This window comes from Chelon labrosus (assembly GCF_963514085.1).
Source record: "Chelon labrosus genome assembly, chromosome: 5".
NCBI lineage: Eukaryota > Metazoa > Chordata > Actinopteri > Mugiliformes > Mugilidae > Chelon > Chelon labrosus.
In genome coordinates, this window is record NC_140341.1 from 7,906,682 (window position 1) to 7,922,384 (window position 15,703).

At 42.2% G+C, this 15,703-nt stretch overlaps 1 protein-coding gene across 1 annotated transcript in view; it reads right to left on the reverse strand.

Moving 5' to 3' along the window:
* Positions 1–370: 370 nt before the first annotated feature.
* Positions 371–15,703, reverse strand: part of neb (nebulin) — a 55,340-nt gene continuing 40,007 nt past the window's right edge. Inside the window, exons 119-138 of the mRNA XM_084544688.1 lie at positions 15,008–15,112; positions 14,352–14,456; positions 12,816–12,920; positions 12,071–12,181; positions 10,715–10,825; positions 8,807–8,920; positions 8,595–8,699; positions 8,401–8,505; positions 8,018–8,122; positions 7,511–7,603; positions 5,472–5,564; positions 5,045–5,137; positions 4,608–4,700; positions 3,813–3,905; positions 3,282–3,389; positions 2,892–3,078; positions 2,133–2,225; positions 1,657–1,797; positions 1,467–1,570; positions 371–1,278 (exon numbers count right to left, since the gene is read on the reverse strand). Coding sequence (XP_084400814.1) covers positions 1,105–1,278; positions 1,467–1,570; positions 1,657–1,797; positions 2,133–2,225; positions 2,892–3,078; positions 3,282–3,389; positions 3,813–3,905; positions 4,608–4,700; positions 5,045–5,137; positions 5,472–5,564; positions 7,511–7,603; positions 8,018–8,122; positions 8,401–8,505; positions 8,595–8,699; positions 8,807–8,920; positions 10,715–10,825; positions 12,071–12,181; positions 12,816–12,920; positions 14,352–14,456; positions 15,008–15,112 — 2,238 coding nt within the window. The 3' untranslated portion in view covers positions 371–1,104. The remainder of the gene's footprint in view (positions 1,279–1,466; positions 1,571–1,656; positions 1,798–2,132; positions 2,226–2,891; positions 3,079–3,281; positions 3,390–3,812; positions 3,906–4,607; positions 4,701–5,044; positions 5,138–5,471; positions 5,565–7,510; positions 7,604–8,017; positions 8,123–8,400; positions 8,506–8,594; positions 8,700–8,806; positions 8,921–10,714; positions 10,826–12,070; positions 12,182–12,815; positions 12,921–14,351; positions 14,457–15,007; positions 15,113–15,703) is intronic.

Here is a 15,703-nt window from a genome sequence, read left to right on the forward strand (position 1 = left end):
TAAAATTGCAAGTACACTTACTAGAAGTACCTCACATGGAGAACTGGGCGGAAGAGGTTGACTTTCTTTCCCCAGACTGTAAAAGACTAGTTCAGCAGATTCTGGAAAGCTAGATTTGAATAATTTGAGTCGCAACTTGTAACATTTTTAGGTTAAAATAACATCTACTTTTTGTGTTATCCTGCAAAAATAATTGTGTTTCAACATAAAGAGAATAAATAAGGAAACAAGGCTACAAAAGCAATGCTAATATGACGCTTTAACACCAAACCTCTGAATATAGCGGCTAAAAAATGTTGAAATCTGGACATAAATCAAGAGAAACTCCTCCAAAAAATCAAAAAAGATGATCAACATGCCAGCATGAGACTACTGTGCAGGAAACCTGTGCATTAAAATGTATGGAAGAAGATTCAGAATGAAAAGAAGGAGGCAGAGAGCTGCAGGAGCTTGGTGTGCTTTATTAGCTACTGATTAAAGGTAGAGGACGTACCATAGCCAGGACCTAAATAATCACACATTCTACTAGTGGTCAGCCTTCACTGTAACGGAGGGAAGACTGAGGCGTCTCATACAACTCTTCAGGAGTGGTTTAATCATGGAGGAGGTAGATGGTAACTGACTCCTTCTAAGTTTCATTATTTTAATCGTTTCTCTTTTTTATTTTCACTCTCTCTTTATTAATTAAAGGCTTTAAATGAGCTACTTGAGCCCTTTGGTTTCAGGAGAACAAGTTGGATAAAAATGTTAAGTTAAATTATTAGATTTTTGAAATGTACAAGATAATAGGTCAGGTTGGATGTCAGGGCGTCTTACTTTCCCAACATAAATTGGTGATATTAGTCCGTCATTCATAGAAGGTACATTGTGTGTGTTCGTGTGTCATGTTGTGAAGTTTATGTTGCATCCACGGGCAACGGGGGCAGCAGCAGTTTCATTGATAACACGGAAATACAACACAAAGTTCAAATACACGGCGACGATAAACTAAGAGCTACACATTGCACTAAGCCACAGTTGCGATCACAAGTAAAGGAAGCCCGGTCAGCTTGCCCCGTGGATGTGTCTCGCCCACTCCGGAGGGACGATGGGCGGGCCTTGTCTTTAGATTGCTTCAACGTAGTTGGCCGGCAGCATGCCGGTCTTGCCGGTGCGCTGCACGGTTCCGTACATCCAGCCCTCGTCGATGGCCTGCACGTTGACGATGACGTCTCCGTCCTTGAAGGAGACCTCGTCGCTGTCGGCTGCAGCGTAGTCGTACATGGCACGCACAGTTTTCTGAAGGAAGGGAGTCAGAGTCGGTGTGTTAAGAATGGTTTTCTTACTGTCAACCTCTCACAAAAACATGAATGTTCCTTGAAATAATTCCACAAACATGCCACAAGAGGAGATTTAGATAATTCTAACTCTATAACTTTCCATTCTGTCCTAAGTAGTGATCACAGTCTGAAATGTGTGCTACTAACCCCGGTGGTGGAGGGGTGTGAGGGGATGGAGGAGACGGTGGTCTGCTGGGTGGCCACTGATGATGACCTCTGCTGCAGCTCCACAGTCTTAGCATGCTGGTAGCCTGCAGGTGTCACAAGGAAACACAGATGAGACACAGATCATATTTGATCTGTTTTAAAGTGTGTTGTGGTGATGCTGGATCGTTACCCATGGAGGAGGCCATGAAGCCGTTGCTGTAGAGGGACGTGTGGTGGTCGGCGTCCTGGGACACCTCGGACTTCTCGTCGGCCATGCCGCTCAGGGCGCTGGTGGAGCGGGAGTGCTCCTTGCTGCGACGCTGAGCTTGGACTGTCAGAGCAGTGAGACAGAAAAGATTATTTAAGACTTTATGTGAAATATAATCAAACTAGAGGAGCTGGATTACTATCCCGCTGTTTGAAAAGTTACCTGACTACAGCATGTTACTGTGTCCATGTTTGCCATATATGTTAAATAGTGTCCAGATTTCTGTGAAATTTGAATTTGTTTTGATATTCTGGTAACCATATACCACCTATCAACCATTTAAGTATCAGAGCGCCATGAGCAAATTCTCCCTCCTCAGGCCGGCTTTGCAAGATCCAAGATGTTAAAATCTTCGAGAAACAAATCCTAATCCCAATCCTGACACTTCTGCCTCTCACCTGACATCATGTGCAGACTCCTGGACTGGATGTTGTCCTCAGCGGGGTCGTAGTCAAACACAGAGCCGGGGTTCGTGCGCCATACACGCAGATCTGAGGAGGTAGAGCAAACGAATGGATCAGTGAATACCAAGCCTGCACAAAGGCTTTTTCAACTTGCTTCCAACATTGTGACACTTATTTTGTACATGCATATCGATGCATTTATTTATAACAATAGAATATTAATTCTATACAGCAGGTAAATCTTGGTGCGTATCGTACAAGTTGAGCAAGAAAAAACTGCTAAAAATCCACAGATACTACAAAATATTTAACTAATTATTTGTTGGTTAATGTGTTTTTCACTATCATCTGAGCTGTGGCTGCTCTAAATCAATCTAAGAAGCTCTCTGTCTGACGCACAACCACGTCAACAGCGCTGCTGTATAAATAACCCACCTATAATGAATGTCAATTTGCACAAAACTGAACATAATATCTGTATATTACCTAGTCCTGTTCTCTATTCCACAGTCAGATTTATATTTATATTCATATTTCAATTTTAATTTAGCTTGAGAGTATATATTTTTTCCTACTGTTTATACTGTTCATCTTACAGAGCTTAAACAAAATCTCATTGCACTGCACACCTGTGTTCTGCAGTGACAAAACAAAAAGACTTTTCTATTCTGTTCTATTCTATCTTCATTTTTTCATCTGCAGATACGTCATCAGCTCCTACAGCTGGACAGCGTGCATGCTTGTGTAGCGTACCAGTGATGGTCTCCTGGTCGTGCTCAATGGCGCGTCTCCTCTCCATCTCCACCACGCGCCTCTGGATGCCGCGGTAGTTGATGTCGCTGAAGTCCTGCGTGTTCTTCTTCACGCGCTCCGTCACGGGGTCAGAGGTGGTGGGGGTGAAGCTGCCCTTGCTCTTCTCAAAGTCCTCGTGGTATCTCACCTGGAGAACGCACACCACAAACAAACGGTAAGAGACAGAAGCGCGCTGTAGATCAGATGTTTTAGGCTACATAACACCAGGTAATTATGTTTTACATTTAGCGTCATTTATGCAGAGAAAAAGATCAACAATGACTTGATTGTAACTTTTACTTTTTTACAGGAGAGCTGTTTGTACTGGAAATAAATTAAATAGCCACATACTCCAGAAATGATGCGCTGGGTCTCTCGGACGCGCCTCATCTCAGGAGTGTCCAGAACGAAGGCGGCCTTGCCCTGGACCTGCTTACGGAAACTGTCGGAGTACAGCACCTGGTGGGGACAGCGTGGGACACAAAATGAGCAACTAACACATTTATAAGCCCGAAGCCATCATTAGGTAGCCATTAGCATCCACGACACAAAGGGCTGGGCATAGAGACACACACAGCTGCTGGCAGAAAGAGCTAGCTGTTTTTTTAAGACGAATGAAGTAGCAGGGAGACGTTTATTATTAGATAGGAGGTTGACGAATTAAAGGAAGTTACGTTCCAACCTTCGGTGGGTGGACGGCAGGGGAACAAGATGAAGTAGTTTGAACAACAGAAGAGGTTAGTAGTGGTGACCACAGAGAGCGCAGTCGGGAGAATTAATACGATTAACCAACCAGAGGCAAGGGGGAGGACACGTCGGTTAGAAAAGGTTAGAGGAACACGTCTCGAGGAGAACATGTTCTTGGAGTGGTTCTGAAGGTACCGAGCTAATGTTTTCTTGGTTCCTTTTGACTCGCTCCATCTCAGGAGTGAACACCACTGGAGTTCCCTTGGCTGAACTGTCTTTATACAACACCTACAGGACAGAAGCACAGTCAGACACTCTTAAACCAAACGCAGAGCACACACCTATAGGACTGCTTTCATAGACTTGGCCTCTTGAACCTTGAACTCTTAAAAAACAGGGAAGATGCAAAGAGATCAGTTTTAAGGGAGATTAAGTGATCTAATTGCTTTTGTTTTCTTTTTCTTTTTTTTGTTTTTTTTTGGAATGTATTCAAGCAGAGTCTGAGAAACTGGTCCTATAGAGTGATTCATCCTGGCGGCTCCTGTTGGAACAGCCAGCGACAAACAAACAACGTGGAGGCAAACGCTCCTCACGCTTCAGCAGGAGGTTTAGCTTGTCATTTGCTGTGAAGTGGAAATTAACAGCAGCTTTATGTGAAGACAGAAAAAAAAAAAAAAACAGGCTGTGGGTTAGAAAATATTCACAGGCCAAAGAGGAGGGGGGGATTGACGGCTGTGGGATTAAAGATGGCGGATGGAAATTAAGGCAACAGGGGTGACGGCTCGGAAAACTGCGTCTTGATTATGAGATGGATGAGATGAGCAAGAGGTGATGAGAAGATGAGATGACAGCAGCAGGGAGGGAAGTAGGGAGGGGGGGGATGGAGTAGCGAAGAGGCTGATGATGGGCATTTTTATTTTTTTTTAAAAGGGCACTACTGTCCACTCTCAACAGTTAGGAGCACACGTGGTTTCGGTTTTGTTCCACTACCGAGCTGATGTGCTTCTGGGTTTGTTTGACCCGCTGCACCTCGGGGAGATCCGGTATGGCCGTGCCTCGACCCACAGACTCCTTGTATTTGATCTACCGGACAAAGATTTCGTGGTTTCATGCAGAGGAGGATCGAGGAAGGAGTAGAAGAAGAGAGAAAATCAATACCAAGACAATTTACAGGACGGAATAAAAAAAAAAGACAAAGAGACAGCACAGCAACACACAAAAAATAAAAAATAAATCACAGCAGACATGGAACATGGAATGAAGCACACTCTTTCACCCTGAGAAATGAAGAAGCAGATTATGTTAGACCTAGATCTACACGGTGGGGTTGATGTGACGATATCTAAACGTCGGTGAGTGGTTCAGGAGAGTTGTTATGACAGGGAGATAAAGATGAGGTAGGGTACGGCGTCACTGCAGTGGAGTACCGTGCTAATATTTTGCTGATTGCGTTTAACTCTCTCCATCTCTGGGGTCTCTGATACAGACGTGCCTTGTCCCACTCCTTCTTTGTACTGAAGCTTTGAACGAGACAGCACAAAAACAAAAAACGTCAAATATGGAGGCAGCACACTCAAAGGAGGATTAGTTTTTATATTCAGGAGGGAAGGAAGATAAGATAATGAAGACTAATTAGGGAAAAAGGGAAGAAGTTATGCTTTTTGTTTGTTTTTGGGTTTTTTTTGCAGAGAAATAAACAACAATCCAAGGCTGAGATGATTGGAATGATTGATGGAACGTAGTTAAAGATGGAGGAAGGAAAGCCGGCACTGAAAACGGGAGCTTTTCTAGATGACTGGGACAGCGAGCGGGTCAGATTATTGGGATAGGGTCACTGCAGTCCTTTTCCTCTACCAGGCTGATATTCTTCTGGGTTTCTCGGACCCGCTTCACCTCAGGGAGGTCTGGTATGGCTGTGCCTTGACCCACAGACTCCTTGTACTGTATCTGCCCATCGCACAAGTCACACAGAGTGAGACAGGGACCAACAAAATCACAGTATGTACTGTAGACACAGACATGTCTATTCAATTGCATCAACTCCACTCACTCACAGGGTTCGCTGCAAAGACGACTTTTAGTTTTATTATTTCAGGGAATTAACGTGACAGCCCTCAAAGTCCCAATAAATTATTTTACAGCGGAAACAAGATCCATCAACACCATATGGCCAAAAGTATGTGGACACCCAAACAGCTGCTTCCATCCTGCCTCCACTCCTTAGGCTGCAGGGATTTGGTCCCATTATAATTAATAAGGTCGACCTCTGATGCTGGATGATGAGACGTACATTCACTATTTACTTCTCTGTCTTCCTCCAACTTAACAATTTGAATTGTCATAAATATCATTGCCAGGTGCAGCATTGAGATTTCCCTTCAACATGACACAGTGGTGTTTCGGTTTTCTCTGGGTGCTCTGGCTTCCTCCCACACACCACAGCTCGTTAGGTTAATTGGTGATTCTAAATTGGCCGCAGGTGTGCATTTGAGTGCTACGAATGGTAGTTTGTCCCTCTGTGTTAGCACTGTGATTGACTGGCAACCTGTCTAGGTTGTACCGCACTTTGACCCTCTAGAGCAGAGGTGTCAAGACATAAGGCCCGCGGGCCAAAACTGACCCACAAAAGGATCTAATCTGGCCCGAAAACTACAGAAAAGACATTAGCTGCAATTTTTCAATAAAAATAACTGCAATTCCTAATTTTTCCACTAGGAGTCGCACTCTTTTAGTAAGAGCTGCGAACATAACACAAACTGTAGGTGGCAGTAATGTGCTGAAATTTCCTTTTTTTTTTCTAAAGAAATGTCAGGTTATTACGGTGGCCCTGAAGGTCAAAACACAACTACATTTCAGTTTACGGAAAGTGTAGGGACAACACATCTTGTTTCTGACAGGACAGAACCCGACAGTTTAGCGTAATTTCCTGTTTCTACTCCGCTGTGTCCGTGCATGAGTTTTAAACCGTGTTGGAAAGAATGGAGGACAGGATGGCATTAATAGAGGAATATTTTGAAAGAGGACATACATATAATGTCATTCTTGATATGCTTTCAACCCATCATGACATTAGCAAGCACGGTTGAAGGAGTTAGGACTGAGGAGACGGGGCAACTACGTCCTCATCCTGCGTCCCTTCGGCCTCTTTAAATAATGCCGATGTCTTTCCGCAAGACATGCAGTTTGTTTGGCAACGACTCATTCTTCTTTCCACAATGTGGACAGTACATGTTGTCTGCTTTCAAAGCGCATCACAGTATCTACACTTCCGCGTAGCTGACCATTCACAAAGCGCCCTTTCCGTAATCTGTGATGTTGTGTTTTCTGAAATGTCGTTGTGTTTTAACCTTCAGGGCCACCGTACGTTGTTCATAAAATGTTTTGTAAAAGGATAGTTCATTAAATGTACTCATTTTCATCATGTACTTGTGCTTCTTTGCACTAAAATAAAAGAAAACATTATTGGTGTGTTATGTTGCTGAGATCAAATTGGGGCCCCCTGGACAAAAATGAGTTTCAAACCCTTGCTCTAGAGGGTAAGTGTAATAGGCAATGAATGAATAAATAAGGAATGAGTGGAAACTCCAAAACTGAACAGAGTTTACCACCTACTTCTGGCCATTTGGTGAACTGCAAGCTATTATCACACAGAAAGTTTCCACTGTATAAAACAGTTGGGTTTTTTAGGGACTCCATACAATCATATAATTAGTAACATATATCGTAAAAAAAAGAAAAACGTATTACTAAAACGGTGGTCTGAGAATGGTCGTTTGAAGAGATTACATGTCGAGTCATGTCTGGTTTAATTCTGGGACACTAGAAGAGGAAGGAGTATGGATGGAGGTGCTGAGGATGAGGAGGTGATGGAGGTCAGGGGTCACTCCGAGTACCGTGCTAATGTTCCGCTGGTTACGTTTAACTCTCTCCATCTCGGGGGTCTCGGGCAAAGCCGTCCCTCCGCCCAAATCCTCTTTGTACTGAATCTTTACATGGACGAGGAGTGAGAGCATGGTTAAGCCTGATTGCTCCTCTCGGATAAAGACGACTAAGTTATTAATTTAATGTCTAGGCTACGCTTGATTTAGTTGTATTGTGCCTTCTGAGCACCAAAAACACACAAAGTCAGACAAACAAATTTATATAAACATTTAAAGGCACGACACACAAGCTCTGCACTAACAACTAAAAATGTCACACTATAGAGCTAGTGGTCAAGGGGTTAGTTGCGTGAATTAAAAAAAAATACTTTTTGCTCCAAAGAAACGAGGGCTGCATATCAGGGTTGGTTAAAAAAAATAAATAAATAAGAAAACGCAGACCAAAAAATAAATAAATAAATAAAAAATTTAAATCGTGTTATTAGAAAATATTTTTTAAAAACGTTGCAGGGTAGATACCAAGCTGAAATTCTTTGTATTCTCTTTAACACGGAGCATTTCAGGAGTGTCCTTAACAGTAGACACTTTGCCCTTTATGTTTTTAAGGTCAGCCTGGTACTGAAGCTACAAGGAGAAAAACAAAAGTGCAGTTAAAATGTTTCACAGTCATAACGATAAGAAAACAGAAAGCCAGAGGAGTACTGCTCTGCTCTGAGAACATAAAGTGACAACAAACACTTACATGGAGGCACTTAATCTGGAGAAAATCACACAAAAGACGCTGCACTAACAGCACAGAAGTATAAATTAAGAAAGATAATACTTTACAGCTGACATAGAGACATACGTAGAGGCGCTGGACGCTGAAAAAACCCCTGACAAATTCGTCCATCTTTACTTACAGTGCTGAAGTTCTTCTGGTTCTCACGGACTCTCTGCATCTCCGGAGTGTCCAGGACTGGGACATAGTGAGACATGGTCTTCTCAGCCTCCTCTTTGTACTTTTTCTGTTTGGAGGAAAATAAATTCATTGAGTAAATCAGACTGGAAGGAGATGATTTCTTGATTCTCGACTGGATCAGTTCGTTGAATCTACCTGGCTGACGATGTTCCTCATCTGCTGAGCGTGGAGGATGTCGGGTGTGTCGATGACGCTGGTGTAGCTGGCCCTGTCCATCTCGGCAGTATGCTTGTACTTAGTCTAAGGATCAAAAAAATAAAAAAGATATTCAGATCTCAACAGCAACTTAAAATGTCGCGGGAAGCACATAAAAAAAAAAAAACAGAATAAGAGGATTAGATTCAGACCTGACTCAGGATGTCGGTGGCATTTCTGGCTCTCATAAAGTCTGGCGTGTCCGTAGCCAAAGCCAACATTCCTTTGCCCTTAATCTCCTGCTCCAGTGACTTCTTATACTCTCTCTGTAAACATGAAAAGTTGTTGCATATAATTACTATATTTGCTTATAGCAGATTTTTTTTTTTAATACACAACAGGGGTTCTACTCATTCATACACGAGGAGGGCTGCAAAACACCTGAGGGAACAGTGAACAAGAGGAGGTTAGAAGATGATTAGGGATTTTGTTTTTTAATAGGGTGCTGGTCAACAGATTGTGCGTGAAGCTCCACTCAAAACTGAAAAATAAATCGTAGTCAGCAGTTAAGAACAGTATATTAAAGAAAAATTTGTCAAAAAAAAAATTATCTATGCTTTACAGATTCAGAATCAGAAAACTTTATTTGGCCCCCAGGCGGGACGATTTAAGGCACATGTAAGGAGCATGACATGCAAAAAAAAGGCACTTTTAAATCTTGGGTCTATATTGAATTCTATAAATCAATCTCAAAAGCACCCAAAGCATGTTTTCGCAAATAACTAGCACGTGTTTTATCCAAGTCACAACCTCCAGGACTGAGAAATTAAGTCAAAGCCAGGTGCAAAAAAAACTGCAGTTCCTTGAATGGCCATTTGAGGCAGGCTCCAAAAACGAGTCAACCCCCATATTAGCAGAAATAAACATTTCTACAACTTAGAAAAAAATAGTTTTGATTTCCACATGACAACTGTTCGGTTAACTCAGTCATTTATTTGTTTAAAATTAAGCATAGTTAAAGGACATGGATGGTTTGACTGACAGGTGGATGACCTCACAGGTCATCTGTCCGCCTCAGCTCATCTTAAAGGGGAACTACCTTTTTTACAACCAGGACCTTATTTCTGGCACAAAATACAATCGTTTACTCACCCATATAACTTTTGTGTAATTTGTATTCCTTCGGGAGATATTTAGATCTGCGTATATCCAAATAGTGGGAGTGACTGGGGCACCGAAAACGCAGCCTCTAAATAACGCTTTATGTGCTGCAAAACTCGTTCATTTCACCAATATTTTGTTATCGCACGCTAGTGCTATTCCACTTTGAGTCTGGAGTTACCTGTTATCATCATCTGGGGTCTGTAGACAAAAGTTATATAGGTAAACGATCGTATTTTATGCCAGAAATAAGGTCCAGGTTGTAAAAAACAGTAGTTCCCCTTTAACCCCATGACGCCTGAATTGATTTTTCAATTATATAAAGAAATTAATTATTTGTGTTTTTGCTTACCACTAGTGCTTGCAAAAGGTTCTTATGTATTTTTTGAATGTGCACAAACCGACATTGGAGGATTACATGCATTATTTCGGCTGTAGTCTGAGCGGAAACAGTGCGTCGCGAATTTGCGACACTCTGCGACAAGGGGTTAAACGTATCCTAATTGGATGGAGCCAGGCACTGTCAAGATGGCAACGGCCAGAGACATTCACACTGAGCTTCAAAACTGCTTTGAAGTCACAGAGGGTTCAACCTGTTTTTTTTTTTTATTTGTTTTTTTTATTAGATAACAAGATATGCTTTGGGTATATTGAGGTAGATTTGTCAGAAAAAAAAGATCAAGGGTGTAGGAGAAAGTCGTGGCAGAATTAAATAAGATGCAAATAAAGATTAACAACATTTTATAAACATCAGGGAAAAAAAAGAAAAAAGGAGAGCGCTGGAAAATTAGTGGTGTCATGAAGCAGGTGGAAAAGTAAGAGTCAAACCCCGCACAGCTGCTTTTTTAGTGTGAGGGTGAAGCTTAGTTAAGAGGGGAAAGGATTCCCCGCGAGCAGGGTGGGCAGTCACTCAGATGAGAGTGCGATGCCCCCTCCCATCACCTCTCAGTCAGGCGTACCTCACACAGGATTTGAGTGGCATTCCTTGCTCTCAAAAGCTCCGGAGTTTCCTCCAGTACAGTTAGCCCTTTACCCTTCACTCCCTCCTCTAGATCCTTCCTGTACTCTTTCTACAGGACGGAAGAAGAACAGAGAGACTGCAAAGAGGGGCACACAGGCAGGCCAGGCCAACACGTACAGACAGACAATACAGTGGGCAAGCTCCGCTGCTTGCCATTTAAGCTCAAAGTCACCAAGCCTCCTAAAAATAAAACTCATTATTCATGTTTTTTTTTGTTTTGTTTTTGTTATTATTATAAAGAAAGATTGTGACAAGCTTCGGAGGCATTGGTGACTTTGGCAAAAATCTTAATAAAAGACAAGTTGAACCATGTTTTATCAGAAAGAGCATTGACAACAACATGAAAACAAGTGAGATTTTTTCATCTTAAAACACATTGTTGTTCCATTCAGATTATTACATGCACGCATGCAGACTATCGTTACATAAAGTTGTTGGTAACCTCCTGCTACGTGAAGGGTTGATCAGGAAATGAAGAGTTTATGAAGACACAGGTATAAATTATAGACTGTATAAAGATGGACGACGGAATAGCTCCTCTAAAGTGAAGCCAAAGCAAGTAGAGCTCCCCCTGGTGGCTGGCTGCAGTATAGGTCATAAGCTCCGCCCCCTCCATGTTAGTGGATGGGACTAGGGTCAAGGATAGTTTCTATCATTTTAGGTAGTTAATATAATACTGATGCATGGCCAAGTGTCCATTTTTCTGTTTCGTTTTAGTTATTTGACGCAATAGAAACAGGAAGTGACATCACGATCGCTACAAGTTGCCATGCCAATTGTTCTGTGAAGCAATCCCGTAGGACTGTGATAGTTCTAAGAAGTAAATAAATAAATAAGTACAGTGTATAATCCAACATTTCTTTGTAACTTGTTGAGGTAGAGCCGAGTGTAGCATTAATTAAACGAAAAGACGTGAGTTTATCCCAGCTCCATGTGGCTCCACTCTTGGATCATACTGCACTGACTGTGGCAAGATGGCGCCGCCCGTATCCCCGGGAAAATGGCGTCAGTTTGGCCAATGCAAGGAAGTGGGGACGCATTGTCCATATTTATACAGCCTATGGTATAAATACAGAGAAACTCAACAAAATGAAGTGACTACTTTACGGCAAGACACGCAGTGGAAGGAAGGTGGTAGTGAATCATGCAAAGGGACCAAGGGACTAAAACTAAACTTAATTTGTGGGAAACACTTGTAGGAATTAAAAGGACTGTGGTTGTGATGTAGACTTAGTATAAGTACAAAGCATGGGAGAGGTAAATGGGGTCAGGGATCACTTTGTCCTTTAGTTACCTCACTGGCTATTTTGGTGGCGTGTCTGACATGAATCATGGCAGGGGTGACCTCCAAGCCTGAGAGGTTCTTTCCCCTCATGTTCTCCTCATAGTCCTTCTTATAGTCTTTCTATTGGCCGCAAAGATAAGACAAGGGGACAGACAGAGCTCAGATAACCACATGCAGGCAATGCTGGTTCACAATGCAGTTACCTCATTCTCATTTAGGACCACCTGTGTGTCTGCGGTCTTTAAATGTGAGTGTCTGAGTGGACGTGTGTGGACCACAACTGAACATTTATGATCAGAATAAATGTCTTAAGTGTAAAATCTGCAGCAGACATACAACATACTTTACCTTTGTCATGCCTGCACCATGAGTGGAAGCTTAAGCTGTCGAAGTATTAGTTTTATTTCAACTCATTTTACACCGCCTTCAACTAGTTTTTATTCTAACAGTGGCTATTTAAGAGAAGAAAGTGGGTTAGAACTAATGATTTAACTTCAGTAAGTAAATAAAAAGCAACTGAACCACTGTCTTGATGCAACGCACTAGCTTAAAAGGCACTGTAAAATGTTTTCCAGACTTCAGCAAACAATCTGTAAGTGTAATATATCCAAGACATCCAACAAGCTTATCAATAAACAAGAAGCAAAGCAATACAGATTAATGTACAGTATGAGGAGGGCAGCACATTTTGAGAGAGGTGCCTGTAATGGAAGACGTGTTATACTCTTAGACACGTTAATTACACAGTATTTACCTGGCTCTGCATGTGCTGGGCCTCCTTGGCAGACACATATGTGGGTGTCTCAAAGTCCAGCATGGCTTTGCCCTTCTCCTTCTCATACTTCTCCTTGTATTTCACCTGGAACGGCGCACAAAATGTCAAGTCAGCTGTTTTCAGTGGAAGGGTTGAGGAATATCATGCAGGTGGATTATATGTTGGTTTGCATTTATTTCCGTACGCCTAAATAGATGCGCTTGAGTTTGGAGCCCAACTAATGCATGGGTTTTTATAAAGCTTGGTACTGCACATATTTGAATAAGCCTGGAATAAGGTGGAGGCAGGCACTCCCAAGATTGCCATAACCGGAGACACCACCCTTTCCCTTTCAAACCTACTCTTCAGGAAATCCAGCATGACGTGACAGAGGATTCAGCCATCATTTATTTGCAGTCAGTGTCGTAAAGTGGTGTCGTCACAGTTAGTTGTTAACTAGTTTTTCAAATATTTCGCTGGAAAGTTCAAACTTTCCACATAGTTTTTCTGTTAGTAAACCATCTGTGTCCAAATTTAGTTTCGGTCGGGCTCTGTTTGAGTCGTGTGATCTATTATGGCATGATTAAAGATAGAGTTCACGTAAAACTTATTTTAACTTAAATGTGTAATGTGTAAAATGCAGATATATTTGAAACCCTGCTCTGCCTGTTCACTGTGATGGATTACACAACTATTGATCTATCTTTTGGTGTAACGGCATGGATGGAAACATGGTAGAAAGAAAGAAAAATACACTTATCTAATGAACATAGACACACTAATCAATATAGGGTAATTATTATAACTATTTCAGCTGGTTTCTTTACCTGTTCATATTCAAATGATTCAAACAGTAGTATGCACAGTATGGAACGTATACACCAATCAGGCATAACATTATGACCACCTTCCTAATATTGTGTAGGTCTCCAAAACAGTTCCTCATCAGAGAATGGACATGGGCCTTCTGAGGGTGTCCTGTGGTGTCTTGTAACAGGATGTTGTTAGTGGGGGCCTTTGAGGGGAGGGGCCTCTGTGGATCATCCCACAGATACTTGATTAGTTTGGGATCTAGTGAATTTGGAGGCCAGGTCAACACCTTGTGCTGTTCTTCATATTTTTTTTTTAGTTGTTCCTAAAGTGTTTTTGTGTGTGTGCCTATGTCAGGCTGCATCCTGCTGGGGATGGCTGCTGCCATCAAGGAGTATCATTGCTATGGGGTGGGGTTGCCTGGTCTGGTCTAGGTGGGTGCTACATGTCTAAGTAACATCCACACCAATGAATGCCAGGTCCAAGTTTCCCAGCAGAACATTGAATTGTCACAAGATGCTCAATGTTATTTACTTCTACTGTCAGTGGTCATAATGTTATGCCTGATCGGTGTATGCTACCAGAGTTAATTCATTGCCCATTTGTAAGTTATCACCATCCTCCTCTTTGTGCAGGAGCCACTTTCTTGACGATACCTGAAAACCCAAAACAGGTGAAGGCGGAGTGTTTGTTGACGCCCCACCCCCCAGCGTTTGTACCACTTACGTTGCTCTGAAGTTCAGAGGCCTCCTTGAGATGGAGCTGCTCTGGTGTGTCGGGAATCATGTGGTAGTGACCTTTACTCTCCTCAAATTTCTTCTTGTAGCAGTACTACAGGGATTTCCCAGTAAAGTAAGGCAGAAGAGTGTCTGTCTGGAGTTTACGCTCATCCATTACACAGCAAAAAAACTCTCATGTTTTATAATGGAAACAAAAGTTTGTAACCTTAACACTTTAAAATGAAAAGGGGGAAGTTAAGAAATTATGTGACAAATGATCATCAATGCAGAAGAAGGGGGGTTTGTGTTAAGGGATCATTAATAAAGGTTTTATGCGAACTACAAGAAAAATAAATCAAACTGAGAAAAGTGAAGCAGTAGAGGTTATAGAGGGTGATATTATGAGAAGGTCAAAGGTGAGAAGGGTAAGGGTCACTACCAGATGAGGTGTCATAGAGTAATGGATGTTCAGATGATGGAGGAGCTTAGTGCATATAAATCCATGAGATGGTCAAAGCTTTACTACACCGTGTCGGTTGTTACTGTGGGGTGATGGAGACGCTGAGTTCAGGGCACAGTGTACCGCAGAGGGTGCACCGACACACTGAGCTGCAGCATCCTGGGTGGGAATGTGGGCGAGTTAAATGGCTGATGATGTCTTACGTTGCTAGACAGTTTGCTGGTGCTCAGGTTGTGCTGCATGGACAGAGACTCGGCCATGTCGGTCACAGGTTTGTGGATCTTCTTCAGGTCACCCTTGTACTTCACCTGGGGGTAGTATTAACAGATGCGATGGTAAGTATTACAGCGTGGATTATTAAAGGGGAACTACCGTTTTTTTTTTTTTTTACAACCTGGACCTTATTTCTGGCATAAAATACGATCGTTTACTCACACATATAACTTTGGTGTCATTTGGAGTTGTTCGGATGATATTTAGATCTGCGTATATCCATATAGTGGGAGTGAATGGGGCACCGAAACGCAGCCTCTAAATAACGCATTATCTGACACGAAACTCGTTCACTTCACCAATATTTTGTTATCGTACGCTAGTGCTTTTCCCCGTTGAGTCCGGAGTTAGTATTTTATGCCAGAAATAAGGTCCAGGTTGTAAAAAACAGTAGTCAAACCAAACGTATATCCATATAGTGGGAGTGAATGGGGCACCGAAACGCAGCCTCTAAATAACTCATTATCTGATGCGAAACTCGTTCATTTCACCAATATTTTGTTATCGTAAGCTAGTGCTATTCCCCGTTGAGTCCGGAGTTAGTATTTTAAGCCAGAAATAAGGTCCAGGTTGTAAAAAACAGTAGTTCCCTTTTAAGGGTTGATTTAGAAAGAAAAACAGTTAAT